The 20652-nt window shown below is 41.2% G+C and overlaps 1 protein-coding gene across 1 annotated transcript; it reads left to right on the top strand.

The window, feature by feature from the left end:
* The first annotated feature begins 8979 nt into the window (after positions 1 to 8979).
* LOC149932810 (uncharacterized) lies at positions 8980 to 14436 on the top strand. The gene has a single exon (XM_090157186.1). It carries the CDS (start codon positions 8980 to 8982, stop codon positions 14434 to 14436), a length of 5457 nt encoding a protein of 1818 aa, XP_090013312.1.
* The last annotated feature ends 6216 nt before the right edge of the window (positions 14437 to 20652 follow it).

Here is a 20652-nt window from a genome sequence, read left to right as displayed (position 1 = left end):
AAGCTGCCATCGAAACCGAGCGTCAGATTTCCGTATCTACTGACTACTCAGTTCGACTTCTAATTAAGGAAAACTAGCAAAAACGGGGCTAGCCAATTGTCATCAGACGGAGTATAGACGGTTGTCATAGAAATATCCAATATCCCGGGTCTAATTACGGTACCTATCAATTTGAGTGTGTTTATGGAAGGTAATTTACGAATCACCAAAGAAGTTGCCAATATCACGAAATGGGCGCTGGTCATTTTCGCCAGCCAGTTGGACCGTTCACGTCTCATTCAGCGCCGAAGCAAAAAAAACACACTTTTAGTCCACGTAAAATATTATAATATATACAGGATAGCCCCTATTTTTTTCACTAACTAATTTCCCGACTTTTCCAGCTTTTCCCTGACGATCTCCGGAGATTTTTCCTGACTTATTTTGTGCCCAGATTCTATTTTTTTAACCTATATTTTAGTAAGTTTCCTATTTGCAATCGAAATTAAATTCCCTGACATTTCCCTGATTTTTAGACTAATTTTTAAACTTCCCCGACTTTTTCCGATTTCTAGACTAATTTTTAAAATTCCGACTTTTTCCGATTTCTAGACTAATTTTTAAAATTCCCCGACTTTTTCCGATTTCTAGACTAATTTTTAAAATTCCGACTTTTTCCGATTTCTAGACTAATTTTTAAAATTCCGACTTTTTCTGATTTCTAGACTAATTTTTAAAATTCCGACTTTTTCTGATTTCTAGACTAATTTTTAAAATTCCGACTTTTTCTGATTTCTAGACAATTTTTAAAATTCCCCGAATTTTTCTGATTTCTAGACTAATTTTTTAAATCCCCCGCCTTTTTCTGATTTCTAGACTAATTTTTAAAAATCCGACTTTTTTCTGATTTTTATACCCATATTCAAATTCCCTGGCTTTTCCAGGAATTACAGATTTTCCAGGTACCGTTGCAACCCTGATATACGCTTAATGGTATAGCACTTACGTTAAAAATATATATAAGCGTTTGGGAAACCATACAGCTTTCTCTTCAAAGTCTTCGAAAATAAAAACTAGCAAGTTAAACATCCGAAACCTGTTGTACCAGCAAAAGTCCCCACAGTAAATATGGCTTCGGCTAGAAGCACCCTCCATACTACCCCCCGTTCTTTTTACTCCAGATTCTAAAGAAATACATTTTTCGAGAAAATATTACTTCTGCGGATGGAGAAGTTTTTCTTTCGTATCCGAGCTGAGATATATACACTCTTCAAAATCTTTTTCCTTTTGTCGAGAAATGGCCCCGCGAAGGCGAGGATCCCCCGACTCTCGAGTAAACACGCCGAAAAACAGGTTCCCCCCAAACTAGGGGCAATCGCCACCAGAGAACCCGTCGGAGAAGAAGGGGAAAATAGATTGGCAAATAGTTTTATTTCGGAAAAGAATATAATCTTTTTGTCAACAGAATTTCTTCTATTCCGGGGTAAGTCGCGACGCGAATCCAGCGACGGGAAAAATGTATAAAAATTCTGTTTGGTAGGATTCCCCGCTGAGAATTTCGGGGACTAAACGATTGTACAAACATTTTTACCAAAGTTTTCAAACGGTGCTCGGGGTATTTTTATTATTTATCTAAATCCATCATTTTTATCTATATAACGGAGAGTGAGAGTTTAAGAAAAAAATCGAAGGCGAATTATCATACGGCTTTGGGAACTGAATTTCATAAATAGAGTACAAACCTTCTCAATGTTGTCGTACGTTTTGCCTCAATGATTCCGCGTGTCATTTAAAATTGAAGGACTAAACATTCCGTCTTGGTAGACCAAAATATATCTTCATCCATTATTCCACTCCAAACACTAGAGCATCAAACCAGCTATGACAGTTTAATGTTGATATGTTATATATTACTTTGTAAAAATGGCCGTAAGAAGACTCCTTTGAATTTAGAATTAACAAAAATTTCCGCCTAGGCCCACCTAGGCCGTCGCCTAGGGGCCCATCCTTGGAAGGGGCCCTCCAGTGACCGTAATTACTGTATTCGAAAACCTAAATCTATAATATCAATCGTAATTTATATTGGAAAAATTCCTAGGTAGAAGATTTTGTTTTAAAATTACCAAAATTTATACCTGGCAGTTTACGGACGCAGCCTTAAATCAGGGAAATTCAGTCACAGCCTAGTTCCAGGGATAAGAGTAAATGCAGCGCGTGAAAAGGGGGCCCAGACTTCTTATCTGCCTATGGGCCCAGGATCTCTAAGTCCGGCCCTGATTAGATCAAAGCGTAATTGTATGTTTTGCTAGCTCAATATCGTACCGTAAACATTGCGAAATAGAGAACAAGCATCGTCTAAAATATATCTAAATAGGTCTAAGAAAACAGCCACTATTAGAAAGAGCGGGGAAATGACTTTCTTGACATCAGTAACCAAAGCTAGACGGAAATAAAGCGTAAACGAAATTGGAAACTACAACGATTAGGCCTAAGCATTTTTTGAGCATAGCCTAAGCGTAACAACGAGAAAATGGTTCGGATTATGTTTATATTTTTTAAGGTCTCTTATTTCATTCGAAGAAAAAAAATACTGGGACGGGAGAGGAACGGAAAACCACTAGATTAAAAGAGTATCGGATTGCGAGCTAGCAAAGACAGAGACGACGATATTTTGAGTCGGTGAAAGTGGAGAGCGTCGGAGCCAGGCGGGGAGAGTAGACGTCTGAAAACCATTACCGATTGCACTCACGTAGAAAACAAAGCATTTTTAATGAACAAAGTCCATTTTCCCTTACGCTTGGGTAAACTTAATCGCGTCATTAGCGCGGGAAACGTCCAAACTATCCGTTTACCAGGCCAGCCGCTTGAAGAGAAAGGACGGGGAGGAAAAAGTGGATATTCAAACGCGCAAAGCCACTTACAATTATCATTTCACGAGATTTTCTTCACCCACAAACCAGACTGGTACCGCGCGGTTTTAATTGCTTTTTCGGGCTAAATCGGGGAATTGCCAACTTAAGTCATTACGAATTAGACTAATCGGGCTCTCGGATGAAGCCTTGTTTTATCCCCCCCCCCCCGCGCAATTCGGCCTTCGCGATAACATAATTAACCACGTGGACACTAAAGCGGCTATGATTCGTAGATTATAGTGTAGTCCGTTCGTTTACCCTTTAATCTGGTGGGAAACGCGCTCGATTTCAATATTATTACGACATTTAAATACGCGCGTGTTTGGATAGCAATTAAATGAACGGACTTTAAAAAAAAATTCGTACATTTATTTCGTTTGCCAAAAATAAATTAATTTCGGAGCAGAATCTTTCAAATTAGAGAAACTTCCTCTTTTCTGGCTAAATTAACTGGCTAATGCTTTACGTAGAAAATTTAATTCAATCTTTATGAAAATTGGTTCTTAAGAGTTTAATTGAGATGCCTGAAATAAATTTGGGGCGGTTTGATTTGAATAACAAATATATTATGTATATACGAAAGTATACACTTTTACGGTAGGCTTCTTAAAGGCGGTTGATTTAAGGGAGATTTCCACGATTTTGGTATAAATAAACTCGATTTAAGATTTCTCTAAATCCTCAAGATTTAAATCTTTCGAGGGAACCCTTTCCTCCCATTTATATAAAGCTTTTAAAACTTGACAATTTTCCATTTATTCAGATTTAATTTTCCGCGCTTTAGATTTACTTTAATACTCGAGAAAAGGTTTTAAAACTTATTTTACGAATGGTTAAAAACAATTACTTTCGCTAAAACCACCGTCAAAAGAGTAATATATTCAGATTTCTATACGTTTAATCCTACTAGGTAGCAAAATATGAAAGGATTTATAACAGGGTTGCCACAAAAATTTCAGTTTCATATTTCCTGTGTTTCCCAGGGTTTTGTGGATTAATCCACACTGGTTTACTAAACCAAGTGGTTTTGCTACGATTTACTCTAAATTAGTTCGAATTATTTGTACATTTTCTGAAAAAAAAAAACACTATGAAACTAAAATAAAAACGTTTTCTTGGCCAAAATATTTGTAAGTAATTCTTCCGATTCTTACATTTCCCCGACTTTTCTCCAAATTCGTAAAATTCCCCGACATTTATTCTTAAATTTCCGACATTTCTCCAAATTCTTCAATTTCCGACATTTCTCCAAATTCTTAAATTTCCCCGACATTTCTCCAAATCCTTAAATTTCCCCGACATTTCTCAAAATTCTTAAAATTCCCCGACTTTTATCTGACTTCCCTAAAAGAAACAACCGATTCGAATTTTTCCTCGAAGTAGAAAAATCTCGGAAATGGCATCAGCGCATCCAAAGTCGTAAAAATGACAAGTTTACATTGTTGTAACGCTATTTTAAGCTTTTTCTCAAACATTAAGCTGTCACGTGGAAGCGAAAAGGAAGAAAAATTCCGTGTAATTGCTATTTTGTGACAAGTAGCGTGACCGCGTCAACGGAGAATTCAATCGGTACAAAACGAGGCGCGGCGTGTACCCTCCGATTCGGTCTTGGTTAAACAGTCAAATAACGCGTGGCCCGAACCGACGCGGGAAAAACATTTCGTAAAACGGACGTGTCTTCAACTTGACTCAACAAGTCCGGGGCCCAGCGAGTAATTGGAAGTTTTCGCGTTAGACGGGGACGAGAAGATGAGGAAGGAACCTAAAGGAAGAACGAGCGACAGGAAAAAACCCTGTCGCTGTAAAACGCGAGAAGAAATCTCGCCAGTTTTGCCCCTTACTACAAAAGACGAAAGGGAAATAATGAAGAAAAGGCAGGCGCGGCGGAGAGATTCGGATGGAAGCGATTTCGGCAGCGGGGATTGGGACCAGGGGGTCGGATCTCTCTTCTGGTGGCTCATAAAGCCAACGAGAAGCCAGGGCCAAACGCTGAGAAGCGAAGGAGGCAAATGCGGTGACAAGCTAGCGAGTGATTGTTCCATCGCGGAGCGCAAATGAGTACGAGGAGAGGGATGGAGGGGCGAGTCATTAAAGAGGAGGAAGGCCACTCTCCGAGGAATGCGACCATCGTCATTCCGAAGCCTTCCCGCGCTGATGACCACCTTGAAAACCTCCGAAGCCAGCGGCGAACGTCTTCGAGCTCATACTCATCAGGGAAGGGAATAGAACCCACCCAGAGCGAGCGGCGCGCGGGCCTAAAAGGAAACGATCCGCTTCTCCTTCCGCGGAATCGTGTCTCTTTCGCCTTCGAGTTCGTAGTTATTAAAGAAGGCTTCGAGGATTTAGAAGGGGAAAAAAACCGTTGGTCGAAAAGAGCGCGGGTGGCCGTGGTAATCGCGCCGTGGATCCATCCGCAATAGCGCGCCCTCCACAACGGTAACCGGACTTTAAAGAAAAAACCGGAAAGAAAGTGAAGTCTACGCGTTTTAGCACTGGTCCAAGTCGAGAACGTCAAAAAAGGAGGACACGCCGGTAAAGAAAGAAAAGGGAAAAAAAACTGTTGCGAAAAATAATGAAAGAAAACGAGCCTTCTACCAAGCCGCGTTTGGGCGAAGCCGCGACGAAAATAAAAGAAAATGGGTATTTTTTTAAACAACAGGATGCGTGGCCAGAAGGGATCGCCCGTGAAGCGGAACCTCTTCTGGCCACCGCCGGAGAAAGACACCGAGTGGCGCTGTCGAGAATGGGCTCGCCATTTCGCGATTACGTTTGGTTGGCGCGCCGTGATAGGGAAAAGACAAACGGCTCTCGTCCCAGACTCGAAACCCCGAAACAACCCGGAGAGAAAAAGACAGCGCGACCCGCAGCCAAAAACAGAAAAGTAAAGAAAACTAGAACAAATCGAACGCGTGGCTGAAGATAATTTAGAAACTTCCACGGTCGGAACGAACTCGGAAAATCCCTGGAAATCAAATAAAAGGGGTGGGGATTCGAACAAGACGAACCGTCGATCTGTCCCCGAAATTCCAGATGCGAGCGCGTGATTTACAAGGGCCCGACGACGAAAAGCAACGTTGTAAAGAACGCGGCGAAGAGAATAAAAAGTAGTTTATCTTCCGTTTGACTATCGGAAGCCGAGAAGAAGCGAGACGAGAGATAAAAAGAGACGTACACTGAAAAATTGGCCATTAACTCTTCGCATTAAGGCTGTATATTTAGCGTCGTTGGCGGAAAGGGAGAAGACATCAATGACTTTCCACTCTTCCCGGAGCACCTCCGAGTTGAGCCTTCCCGGTAATAAATAGACCGACTGCGGTGGCGGCAAACGAGGTACGAGCAAACACGGAAAGCGAGCCAAAAAAACCTAATTAAAAGCGAGTTACTTCGGGACAATTTGGTTAATGGAATCGGAAAAATCTCGATGGAAAACAATTTGTAGGAGTTATCGGGGGTGGGTGGCTAGAATGGCTCTGATTTGCCTTCCTTTTTAGAGCGCGTAATAATAGCTAGCACACGAGTCCTCGAATCGGCGTCCGAGCGTTACGACGGAACACGTTCCACTCCAATGAAACCTTTTTTCTACACCCTCCTCCGTTCTCTATCCGCGTTTTCCCATTCGCATAATGTATCTCACCCCTGAAATCCGCTTCTCTTTCTATCTCCCCTTTCGCAGTAAACCTCGGCCGAAGAAATCTTTTTAAAATCTATCCAAAGGGAAGGGATGGCCGCTCTTCATCCCTACCTGAAGAAGCCCCGCTCGAGAAAAGAAACGCCAAGAAGAAGGGAGAAAAAATCGTTCGTTCCGCAGCTGCTGTTCAGATTTCCCCAGTATACAGCCCCTTTTTCACACACACACGCGTTATATACACGAGGACATTATCTTCGAAGAATGTTACCGCGCGCTGGGAGAGAAGGCGGCTCACTCGTATTCCGAAGGTGGCCCGAAGTACGAGGGATTGGCGGTACACAACGCTGCCCTTTACAGATAGAACTACTCCATTGAAATGTTTTCTGGGGTAGAAAAACCCCTCAAGGCGGAATCCAGCGACTCTAGGCTGCTTGTATAAAGACTAGCATGTGGCCGTAAGAGTTTATAGGGGCTTGTACGAGATACGTACGTATCGCAGCTGGCGCCGAGCGAGGCCAAGCGAGCTTCAGCGACCCGAAGAGCACTTTCTTCAATAGAGAATATTAAAAAATACCGCCAATTCTTAACCGAGAGAGAGAGAGAAAAAACATCGTTCAACAAAAGCCTATAGTAAAGATCCGTCGTCGATACGGCCATATTTGATGTTCAGGAAGCAATTTGAACCGCTATAAAACCCCCTCGAATGGCTGATACAGGTGGCGACCGTCTTACGTAACTATAATCGAAGCTACGTTCGAACGATAACGCCGAAGTAACTACGAAATGGGTAAAGTTTAAGAACTATATCGAGATCTTTCGTCGTGTAGTTTTCGATAAAAAAACGATCTCGGAACAAGAATAAAATCTTCGAGGGTACTTTCTATTTCTATGGAAGAAATAACGCAAAAACTGATCTAAAGAAAACGGGGCTTAGCTTGTCCCTTTTACGAATTGGTGCCAAGTATATTTGCTCCAGATACTCTTTTTATTTCAACGACAACGCGAAAAAAAAAACGTTTTTATTGCCAGAAAAATGGCGGAATTTGAATAAAGAAATGAGATTTAAAAAACATCATTTATTTTTGTAAAGCGTATTGTACGGTGCTTCCTACAAAAAAACGAAAGCTTAGATTCTTAAGCTTTCTTACAATGGGAAATTGGGAGAAAAAATATATTCTAACTTGGCTTTATTTTTAGCTAGAATATAAGAGTACACAGTTTAATTTTCGCATTCGAGAAATACATACCGGATATTGTAGTTAAAGTAGTTTAAGCTCTTATGTACAACCGGATACAGCATACGGAAATCCGATTTTTAAAAGTAGAAGATTACCTAATATCTTAAGACGATAGAAAGTCTTACCTTTAACCGTTTCGAAAAAGATTTCGTTCAATATTTAAATTTTATCCAAGATATCCGATTTAGAAAAAAAAACTGCGAAGGAAATACAACCTCAATGTTCTTGTCATTATGTAAATTATTTAACAAATTCTTGGGCAATAGTAGAATATTTAAAGTCACCCTTTTTTCGTTCGGCTTCAAATACAAACTTAGCCTTGGCGCGGTACATATATTTTGGCAGACATATCTGACAACGAATCAAAAGAGCTATGAAACTGAAATTTAAATGCAAATATCACGAATTTTGAAAGGACCGTGTGAAAACTCACATTTCAAATTCTTTTTTTTTAATATGTTATGTATAATAAAAATAAATGTAAAATAAAAATTGAGCATGTAAATTAAAACTAAACGTTAAAAATGTAAAATTAAAATACCATCACATGTAAATTTAAATGTAAAATTTCCAAAATACATCAAACTTAACAGTGAACCAAACTTTAAAAACAAGATAGACTTTTGGTATTAAAAACCGTTGTAATTTAAAATTTACTCTATTGTAAGGAGAAAACGCTGGCGACGGACAGTCGGAGAAAAAGGATTATCTTTTCGGCCGGGTTTCAACCGTCCACATTCCTTTGACCTGACTCATATCCTCGCCGGACTGTCCGTAGCTAGCGTTTCCTCTATAAACGTTGTAAATGGAAAATTTAGCTATCAGGGCAGTGATTGGTCGAACCCTTTCACTACCTTGCGAAATTTGTATTTTGAAGAGAGGAAAGTTGGAGGTTCACTGGGCAGTTGCTACTTGGGCTCCGCTAAGAAAGGACCCCAAGAAACTCCATAAAATAAAATAAGTGTTCCGAGCAAACAGTCTCATCTTTAAAAATAAAATAAGTTAGCTACTACATTTTTCAGTCGGTGTGGTAGTAAGAAGAAATAAGTCTCTCCCCAAGAGCGCGAACCTGAAAACTTACAATTAAAAAACAAAATAAATTAGGCGGGTTTCTTCATGGTGCCGAAACCCGGGAGACTATTAACGGTAATTAAGAACAGTTAATTATCAAGTCGCGAAATAAGAATTTAAACGAAAGAATAACCGAGAAACAAAGCGAATCATGGCTGACGAAGCCACTCGAGGAAACGAAATAAAGAAGCTGAAGGCGCTGAGAACGCCAGTCAGGGCGAATACAACCTACGCTGTTAATACCCTGACATCATTGCTGAATGCCATACCGGCCGATTTGAATATCGAAGAGGTGGAAGATCAACTTACCATCATCGAACTAAAAGAAGCGATGTTATTGAAGCTGGACACCCAAATCTACGACCTGATGACCGGAGATGACATCGAACTGTCGAAGGAGTGCGAAATGGTGGAGAAATATAACCAAGAAATTCTCGTCGCGAGAGCAAAGGCGAAGAGGAAACTTCGAGACGCCGGAGTCATCCCCGACGACGCCCGCAGCAACACGAGTTCTTCCGGGACATCGAACAGTGATGTTTTGAACTTAATTAGCGCGGTGAACTGTGAATCCAAATTACCAACTCTCGTGATATCAAAGTTTAGTGGTGACCGCACCCAATTTAAGGGTTTTTGGAGCCAATTTGAAACCATGGTTGCATCGAAAAAAGGGTTAAGTAAGACTCAATTGTTTTTTTACTTAAAATCATATTTAGAAGGTGAAGCTCTTCGAGAAATTTCCGGTTTGCATCCTTCTGATGCCAATTATGACGCAGCCGTTAGAATGTTAAAATTAAGATTCGATAGGGATGATATGATCGCGAAAGATCATTTGCGCCAATTACATATGTTAAGCCCAATTTCTAGCTCCAGGGATTTGGTTGCGTTAAGAAAATTTCACGACGAATGCCAAACTAACATTCGTAGTTTAAAATCGTTAGGGTATGATACCGCAAAAAATGGGGTGTTTCTTTGCCTTAAATTAGAAGAATGCCTCCCGAAAGATATTCGCTTAGAATATACAAAACAAAGAGGGTTAGCGGGAGACTTGAATATAGACTCGTTTATTGAGTTTCTACGAAAGGAATTAGAATACAGAGAAGCGTGTGATTTTATGGGCCCCCAAAAATCTGTTAAAGAAAGTGAGCCTTCGCGGGAAAAACAGAAGCCATTTCATAAGGCCCCCACGATGGACGTTAGATCAAGGTCTGGTTCGAATATGCCTAGTAGACTTAATCCCAGCGCGTCTGTTTTCGCCGCCAACGCTAGAGTTAAAAATATTTTTTGCATCTTTTGCAAAGAAACGTCGCACCCAACGTTCAATTGTAGGAATTTCAGCTTAGAAGATAAGAAGCGCATGGTAAATGACGCGAACCGGTGCTTTATTTGCACGCGCTTCGGACACGACGTAAAGGACTGTCCATCACCCTATTATTTATGTAAAATATGTACTAGGAAGCATAATATCGCATTATGTCCAGAAAATGAGGCTAATAAGGCAAAAATCAAATCAAAAGAAATTAACAAGGAAAAACAAGAAGTCGCGAAAGACGAAAAAGTAAAGGTGGGAAACAATCTAGTAACCTGCGGCCAAACAGTTCTGCTACAGACTGCCAGAGCATTAGCCAGAAACCCCAACAGCGGTAAGGGGGAAGAAATAAGATGTCTGTTAGATCCGGGAAGCCAAGCTAGCTTCGTAAAGGAAGATATATCGCAAAGATTAAATTTGCCGGTAGTAGGAATCTGTCCAGTCGAAATAACAAACTTTGGGAATCAAACTCCGATCGAAGCTGTCAGAAGATTAGTTAAAATAAGCCTAGAAAACGCTTCAAACCCGAGCGAAAAGATAGAAATCACAGCCGTCGAAGTTCCTTACGTCTGCGAGGCAGTAACCATGTCACGATGCAAAGATATTGAAAGATTAATGGAAGGCAGAGGGTTCCAAATAGCCGACAAATCAGTTTCAGGACACTCTGAGGATCTGAGCGTAGGAATTTTGATAGGAGGCGATAGTTATTGGGAATTCGCCACGGGCAAAACAGAGCGGCTTTCAAAGTCTTTAGTCGCCGTAGAAACGACCCTAGGCTGGGCCGTGCAAGGACCGGCACGGATCGGAGAGATAGCCGTCGGTACGTACGCCGTTAGCGTATTGCGAGTAAGCGTAGATAGCTTGACAATATCAAAGGCCTTGGAGTCATTCTGGAGCCTAGAAGGAATGGGCATCCACGAGGAGGCGCGAACTGATCCCACAGCGGACGATTTTATGAAGAAATTTAAAAGCGAAATAAAGATAGCCAACGGAAGATACAGCGTTAACTTCCCGTGGATCACGGATAAAAGTAAACTTCCAGATAACTTGACAGTAGCGAAGAAAAGAATGGACGGGCTAGTACGAAGATTCAAAAGGGAACCGCAACTCTATGAAGAGTACAAAGCGGTGATTGAAGGTCAACTCTCCGAAGGAATAGTAGAAAGGGTCGAGCGTCCCGAATTAGCGCCACAGGGAACTTATTACATCCCGCATCAAGCGGTGGTCAGGCAATCGAGCTCCACAACAAAGTTAAGAGTAGTTTTTGACGCTTCATCGAATGTCAAGGGTTGCCCTTCTCTAAACGATTGCCTGTCGAACGGCCCAAATCTTAATCCGCACCTGCTGACCTTGCTCCTAAAATTTCGAGGGCATCGAGTAGCGGTGACTGCTGACATAGAGAAAGCCTTCTTACAGGTGGCTTTGGAGCCAGAAGACAGAGATTCAACGCGGTTCCTGTGGACAATAGAAGATAAGGACGGCAAAATTTGTGAAAATACGCATCAAGTTTTAAGAATGGCTAGAATACCGTTTGGAGTAAAATCATCGCCATGCTTATTAGCGGCCACAATAAAAACTCATTTAGAAAAATACAAAACAAGCTACCCACAAACCTACGAAGTATTAAACGAGCAGCTCTACGTAGACGATCTGCTGGGAGGTGAAGAAGACGTTCAAGGAGCGTACGAGCTGTCAGAAAATTGCTCTAAAATAATCAGGGAAGCGAAAATGCACCTACGCAAATGGCAAACAAATTCATCGGATTTAAGAAGATTATGGGCGGAAACGACCGCGAGAAAAGGCACGATTGACAAGTTCGATGGAGAAGCCAAACCTGTAAAACAAAAGGTTTTAGGCCTAATCTGGAATCCGGAAACGGATGAATTATCCGTAGATTTTTCAAAACTACTAACCGTTGTAGAAGCTAATCAAAAAACGAAAAGATTTCTCTTAAGCACTCTCGCGCAAATTTTCGACCCTGTAGGAATTCTCACACCATATACCATCAGGGCGAAAATAATGTTCCAGAAACTTTGGAAATGTCAAGAAGATTTGAAAAAACAAAAGAAAATACTCGCGTGGGATGACAGTCTTCCGGAAGAAGTTAGTAAAGAGTTCAGCTCCTGGTGCGAAGAGATGGGTGACATCAAAGAAATAAAAATACCGAGATGCATTTACCAAAATCGTCAGTCGGAAGGAGTAATTGAAAAGGAGCTACACTGTTTTACAGACGCGAGTATAAAGGCATACTCCGCAGTAGTATATTTACGATACGTCACCGACCATGATGAAACTAGAATCGCTTTCGTTGCGTCAAAAACGAGGGTGTGTCCAACCAAGGAGCTTTCGCTGCCAAGGTTGGAGCTGATGGGTTGCCTCCTAGGCGCTAGGTTAGTCGCGAACATAAAACAAATATTCAAAAGGGAGAATCTGGCGATCAAGATGTGGTCAGATTCGAAAATAGCGATATACTGGATTAATAAACCCCCAAAGGAAAACAAGCCTTTCGTCCAAAATCGCGCCGTGGAGATAAACAAGCTGGTAGACCCCGAAAACTGGTCGCACTGCCCGGGCTCGCAAAATCCCGCTGATATTCCTTCGCGCGGAGCCAAGGCCAAACAAATACAAGAGGATCACCTATGGTTCCACGGACCCCCCTGGTTGGCCGAAGGAAGGGAACAATGGCCTCGCGAGAAAATAAGCGAAAATGAAATAGCCGAACTCGACGAAGTTCAGCGCGAAAAAAGAAAGTCTGTTTTGACGGTTCAAGTAAAGGACTCTATCGGCATACAAAGAGTCGTGGATTTAAAAAGATATAGCAGCTTTAATAAGGCATTAAGGGTAATATCCTATCTCTATCGTGTCGCGGGCAAGGCCAAAACGAAGAAAATGGAGAAGGGAGAAATCAGCGCGGATGAAATGAACCACGCTGAAACAAGATTAATTAAAGACATCCAACTTGAAGATTACGGAAAAGAAATGAAAGCGCTACAAGAAGAGAAAGCTCTACCGAAAGATTCAAGCATAGCTACTTTAAAGCCAAAATTGAACGAAGAAGGAGTCTTATGTCTAGGCGGCAGATTAGATGAAGGGTGTTTTAGTTACGAGCGTAAACACCCAATCATAATCAATAGAAATCAGGAATTAGCCAGACATTTAATGACGAGAAGTCACGAAGAAATGAAACATTGCGGAATTCAGGCTACCGCGAGCCAGTCACGCGAAAGATATTGGATAACTGCGGGGAGGCAGTTGGCTCGAAATATAGTGAGGTATTGTCATCGCTGCAAAAGACACAACGCCAAGCCCCACGAAGCCCCTACTGGGCTGCTTCCAAAAGATAGAATTACGGAAGCCGACGCGTTCACTGCCGTAGGAGTGGATTTCGCCGGTCCCTTGTTAGTTAAAATGGGAAAAGAAGAGGTAAAGGCCTACGTTTGTTTGTTTACCTGCAACGTAACGAGAGCGTGTCATTTGGAACTGGTTCCATCGCTGACGACCTACGAATTCCTAATGGCATTTCGACGTCTGATTTCGCGGCGGGGGTGCCCCTCAGTCGTGTATTCGGACAATGCAAAAACTTTTAAAAGAGCGAAACAAGACTTAAACTCCATGTGGGAAAATATCAACGACAAACAAGTGAGCCAATTTTTTGGAAATAAAGGAATAAGGTGGAAATTCATTGTAGAAAAGGCGCCGTGGGCAGGCGGATATTACGAAAGAATGGTCAAAACTACAAAAAACATCTTAAGAAAAATTCTAGGAAAGGCTTCACTATCATATCAAGAAATGGAAACGGTCCTCCTTGAAACCGAAGCGGTAATAAACTCCAGACCCATCACGTATCTCTACAACGATCACCAAGAGCCCGAGCCATTATCACCCGCTCACTTCTTAACAGGTAGAAGATTAACCAGTCTCCCGCCCCAAAAGTTAAATATCGCGAAGCTTCCCAAAACGCAAACCGAATTCGCTAGGAGGGTACGGTATAGGGAAACCTTAATGCAAAGATTATGGCAAAGATGGAGGCAAGAGTATATTTTAGAATTAAAAACGGCCCATCACGTACAATTAGCTAAACAAAACCAAAAAATTCGTGTGGGTGATGTTATGATCGTCCACGAGGAGAAAATTCCAAAACATATGTGGAAACTAGGAGTTATTGAAGAGGTAAATGAGGGACGAGATGGGGAAATAAGATCTTGCTTAATAAAATTAGGAAAAAATACCAGAATAAGGCGTCCAGTGCAACACCTCTACGCGTTAGAGATTAATAGATTTTGTAATAATGAAAATGTTTAAAGTTTTTTTTTAATTTTCTCGGAAAATACTACGTATTTTCGCGGGGAGTGTGAAAACTCACATTTCAAATTCTTTTTTTTTAATATGTTATGTATAATAAAAATAAATGTAAAATAAAAATTGAGCATGTAAATTAAAACTAAACGTTAAAAATGTAAAATTAAAATACCATCACATGTAAATTTAAATGTAAAATTTCCAAAATACATCAAACTTAACAGTGAACCAAACTTTAAAAACAAGATAGACTTTTGGTATTAAAAACCGTTGTAATTTAAAATTTACTCTATTGTAAGGAGAAAACGCTGGCGACGGACAGTCGGAGAAAAAGGATTATCTTTTCGGCCGGGTTTCAACCGTCCACATTCCTTTGACCTGACTCATATCCTCGCCGGACTGTCCGTAGCTAGCGTTTCCTCTATAAACGTTGTAAATGGAAAATTTAGCTATCAGGGCAGTGATTGGTCGAACCCTTTCACTACCTTGCGAAATTTGTATTTTGAAGAGAGGAAAGTTGGAGGTTCACTGGGCAGTTGCTACTTGGGCTCCGCTAAGAAAGGACCCCAAGAAACTCCATAAAATAAAATAAGTGTTCCGAGCAAACAGTCTCATCTTTAAAAATAAAATAAGTTAGCTACTACATTTTTCAGTCGGTGTGGTAGTAAGAAGAAATAAGTCTCTCCCCAAGAGCGCGAACCTGAAAACTTACAATTAAAAAACAAAATAAATTAGGCGGGTTTCTTCATGGACCGTCTCATGCCGTGTCTCTAAAGTCTCACGGCAGCAATAAAAAACAAAACAAAAGAACGGGGGAGTATCATTGTTGATACGTTGCTATTCTTACCCGCGAATAAAATAGAAAACTTTTGCTTTTAAAAGGGGTCTGCTGGATATAAAGAATGGCGTTGTAAGAGCGAGATACCTTTTCCCCAACATCTCCGAATAACATCAGAAAAATAAAGGAACGAAATGGTTCCGTTCGACGACAACGCGCTTATACCGGAAAGAAAAGAACAATATAGGAAAACATTGTCTTTTCAGATAAGAGACATCAGAAGATTGGTTTTTACGTATAGGAAATATAGGCGAATACCATAAACTACAAAATAACCCACTTATGTGGGAGGAGGGGGTTTAGTTTCGTTTTATCGCCTTAGATGGGGTATTAATACCGCGTTTTCAAAGTGTCTCTACACTTTGTCATCATAGCTACGGACTTCGCATTTTGTACTTTTGAAGCGCTATCAAACTTCAAAACTCTCGCTAGAAATATTATCAACTCCCACACAGGATGGAAAAGGTCTTTTAAACGAGTCACGTTGGTTTACACTTCCATTTTTTATAAAAGCGTATTAAAACTTTCACTATACAGAGGATAAAATATAAAAATGAAAAGGAACTATTTTTTCACGCGTAACGATAAAAGCGTGAAAAAAAGCGGCGGACTAATTTCGTAGGTGTTGAAAACGTGCGAGAAGAATGGCTGTCCGGGTGCCTTAAACATTTTCGGTCCACGTTGAGGTGTTTCCAACGCGTTCTATAAAAGCCCGGGGGAGGAGGAAGGGGATGATTTGATGGGCCGAAATACAAACAAGGTCTCTTCGGCGCGGACGGATACCTCGAAGGGTAGGCGAATAAAAAAAATAAACTAAAGGAAGCTGTTTGCTTAGGATATAGACGAATCGTCCATCTTGCGAAAAATCCCGAAGGGGTTGACAGGTAGGGCTTACCCAAGGTAGCCGACGTTTTCTAACCAATTTAATCGCCCGCTTGAAAGATTACGGACGCAATGACAACCAGCGAACAAAAAATATAAAGAAGGTGGTGGTGTGTATAGGGGGCGGACAAAAAAGGATTTGGAGCTACCCTACCACGCGCCCTTTGAGAGGGGTGCGACAGAGAAAAAAAAATACAAACCCTTTCTATACGCGTTTAAAAAATAACTCGGCGGGAAAAAAGGTAAAAACTATAGAAGGATACTGTTTTCTTCACAAAGCGGTAAAGCCTTTTTTTTAAAATTCAGCTCTTTGGAGGGGAGGGGTTATAAAAAAAGAGGATGGAAAAACAGAGGGAGGCATATATTGTTCGATGCTCCTCATATTTAATGAAGAAAAGGTCCGTAAGTTTTAACCTCTGGATAAAAATGATATACGTTTCTTAAAAACCGTAGACTCCTCCCTCGCCGTTACCAACAAGCTCTAAAAAGGAACGAAAATCTATAGTCGTTCCGACTAAATTAAGGTTGGATTCACTCAAGAACTTGATGGAAGGCTGCTAACTTCAAGGTGATATAGACATCCCCGCTCGGTCTAATAGCTAACCGCTATGAAGCATTAATCTAAGCGAAATAAGACGTATCTACGGAGTTGAAGGAACACGAAACCCTACTTATATTATTATACCAAGAGATTTCCTCCCCTAAAAGAGGAACTGCACGAACTAAAAAAAAATAAACGATGGCGTTTTTTAAGTCACTTTTTGCAAAGTAGATGGACGGGAGGGAAGGGAAGGGGGGTTGAAAACATTGTCAAAAACTATCATTTGAGCGTGTGCCCTTTCTCGATACGAATCTAGATCGAGCTATTCAAACTCATTCCCCCTTTCTTATTCCCAAAACAAGATAAAAAATTTATCTTCGTGTATAGGAAAACAAATCGGCTTCTTACATAAACGAAACGAGTTAGCAACGTGCAGCCGCCATCAAAAAATTCGGAAAACAGATTCAAACGAAACAAACACGCAAGTACGCCACAACAACAAAAAATCAAAAACAGCAAAAAAAAATATATGTAGGCCAACAACGAAAGAAAATAAAAAGATATAGGCCTAGATAGAACTTACTTTATCGTGATCCCCCTTTCGAAGAAATTATTCAAAAGTTTTATATTTCGTTGCCGGCAGATGGAGCGCGTTCTGTCGGCTGTCCTAGAGATGCCCAACTACGAGGCGTATTCGGAACAGCGTCGGATCGAGAGAACCGCGGATTTCCAGCTCTGGAATCTGAAATTTTCAATAAAGACGTTGTAAGAGGCTTATTTGGACATACTGCGAACGTGCGCTTGTAAGCCGAAATAATTAAGCCGGAGGAAAGTTTAATTCGGAATAAACACACAAATTCAGTACGTGTATTAATCCCCTTCCTCTAAACACGGTAAATTATTCACGACCGCTGCCGAGTCAATAATGGAATATAATAGCAGGGACAACACAGGCTTCTCTATATACCGTATATACGCGTGATCGAAATATAGCGACTTCCCCAGAGTACGCGTAAACAAGGTACAACGCGTATTTTATTCGGAGCAATAAAACTGTAATTACGCGGGGAGATTATACATACGGGTCCCCAGATATATACGAAGGCTGGACCGCTAGTTTCGACGGGAACAGACTTTTCCTAAAGCGCCGCCCGCGACGTAACCGTAAATCGACATTAGATATAGTTGGTTCGTGTCGATATCTCCTTTGTGTGAATCTGAACCGCTGTTGTAAGTTATATAGACCGCCTAATAATGTTTTGGAAAAAAAAATCTCATTATTTCCTCCCGATTTCACCGTGACGGATCAACCGATAATGAAGACTTTATAATCTATCAAAATTTCAGCGGGTCGATATTCGTACTTAAATTGGTCGAAAAATAGACCGGAATCTCGATTGCTCACTTAATTCTTTTACAGGGTTGCCGCAATATTTTCAGATTCATATATCCTGATCATTTTAAGTGATTTTCCCAGACATTTTAATGCCACAATTAGACAATTTCAAAAACTTTATATTTTACTTTTATCAAAAATTAATAAATTTAAATCAACTTAGTACAAAAGGTTATTGCAACGTTAGAAAATTTAGCAAAACTTTCAAGGAATTAAGTAATAATGACGGAATTTGTCAGAGATCTAGGGTAAAATAACCTTCAAAAAGTATCCAGATGAAACTGAATTCCCTGACGTTTTACAAAATTCTTAAAATTCTTCGAGTTTTTTGGTCCATTTTTAACTTCCCGGATTTTCCTGACGTGTGGCGCCGCTTGTTTCGCCAACGGTGTTCGATAATGGAAAAATTAATATATATATCAAATATTAAACACGTGCGTAATAGAAGCTAACGACGTTAGGCCTAATCTTTTAATTCTTCTGGAAATCTAATTGATTGTATTGGTGCAAGTTTGCACACGGATTGAGAAGCAAACATACAGAGTTGGGGTCAACTAAGCTTATTATCTTTCGGAAGCGTTAATTTTGGCGAAAAATATATTTCCCATTAGTACACGAAAAAAGGACTTAATTGAGGTTAGAAGGTAACAACATTTACAAGAAAAAATAGCAAGATAGGTCGCTCTTTATACAAATGACCTCAATTTGAGGTAAAAATTGTAAATAATGAAAGTTAATGTAATTTTTTTCGTATATCCTCGTAAAGAAACTTGCAAAAAAACCTTTAATATTTTTAAAATTAATGGTCGTCTTTCGAGCAGCGCATAATAGCGGCAATACAGAAATAAGGTCGGAGAAAGTCGGAAGACCGATAAAGCAACAAAGGGGAGAGCCTGATACGGGGAATTTCGTATTAAGGTCAACTCTAGGTTGTCATCCGCACCTTTTGTTTGATCGCAAAATGTCGGCGCCTCAAAAGAGAGAGAAAATAGCAATTGGTTGGAAGTTCAGTCAACTTATAGAGAGGCCCTTAACGCGATTGAAGGGCACGTTGCCTTATTGCGACAGAAGGAAGCTCAACTTTACTTTTATAAGTTGGGAACAGGACGGTGTGATTAAAGAGTACTTTGGTCGCGGAGACGTTGGTCCAACCGCTTAGCGTGCTCGTAAGGGACGGCGGAGAGAGAAAGTTTTTAGTCGGAGACTAAAGGAAGAACCTGCGGATTGAGATTAAAGGCTCGTAAGCGCCTCATCCCGTTTATTATTGAGTTTCCCGCAATTCCGCCTCCTCTCGCTTTCGTAGTTCGCCGATGTCTCGTTTGGCGGCGCGGTCCTCCCTTTGGACGTCCAGGCAAAGGGCCGTCCGCGACGCCTTTCAGCGAGACAAAGGCGACGGAACCAATTTAATCAAGCTAGACCGAACTAGCGCGGTTCCTCACTTCCGCGCGAACTGACAGAGACGACGGCCCGGTTTATAGATGGGGTTGCCGCGTTTGGTCGCTGACAAGACACGGCCAAAAGCCGACAAGCCATTACAAATTACGGCTTGATTGATCCGAAAAAGGGCCAGTTTCTCACTCTCTCGCTATCTATAGAGACGCGGTATAAACCTAACTTTCCTATCTCTATTCGCGTAAATGTTGACGACGCGACGAATTGAGCGTACCGACTCAGTCGGGGAAAAACTATATATATTCCGGAACGTCTGCTACGCGCTCGGAAAACCGAGAAGATCGTCAGTTAAGCCGCTCTCCCCCGCATCACGGTTAATCTACAACACATGCCTCGGATCCTACACATTCTCCCCGTCAAAACAAATACGCATATACTCGATATATAACCATCCGTATAGCTACAAATACGTAGGGTTCACACTGGATTGTCCTTAACGCCGAAAAAAATTCCGCGTTTGCGGAGAATTGGGAACGGTAAAGATTCGGCAATCGCGGAAAATTAGGAACGACCAGGAATTCCGCAAGCCGCGGACAATTAGGGAACGGCCAGGATTCCGCAAGACGCGGAATATTAGGGAACGAACAGGAATTCCGCAAGACGCGGAAAATTAGGAAACGGCCAGGATTCCGCAAAACGCGGAAAATTAAGGACGGTAACGATTCCTGCAGTCACGACTCGTTTTCGGCCAGCGAAAACCAAGTTTAATTCCTCTAATTCTAACAACAGGGTGCAACTTGTAATTCCTTACTTAATGCAAAGAGAATACATGGACGGGCGAAATTTGGGTGGGAAACGAGGAGAGAAAAGTCAAAAGGGGCTGTGAAGGGGGGGGATTACGAAGCAAATACGAATAAATTTACGCTTTAGTAATCCCTTTAACATTGGAGTCACGTCCAGGCACTTTATTAGACGACTAAGTATTGTAAAGCGAGAGGGAGAAACAGCGCGATTTAAACGTCGAATTCCGAGCAGCGCGTCCGTGCTCGTTGGAACGGATATCGCGGCGACGAGAAAGAGTGAGAAATCAAACCGCGAAAACTATAACAACCCATTGAGCACACGAACGCCGGGAGGATCTTCCGTTTTGCAGTTTCAGCGCCCGTTCGA

Source organism: Leiobunum rupestre, chromosome 8 (assembly GCF_980474605.1).
Source record: "Leiobunum rupestre chromosome 8, qqLeiRupe1.1.hap1, whole genome shotgun sequence".
NCBI lineage: Eukaryota > Metazoa > Arthropoda > Arachnida > Opiliones > Sclerosomatidae > Leiobunum > Leiobunum rupestre.
The sequence above is the reverse complement of the archived record's forward strand: the minus strand, read 5'-3'. Positions and strand labels throughout refer to the sequence as shown.

Coding starts and splice junctions, on each gene's coding strand:
- LOC149932810 (XM_090157186.1), top strand. CDS start 8,980: ATGGCTGACGAAGCCACTCGAGGAAACGAAATAAAGAAGCTGAAGGCG.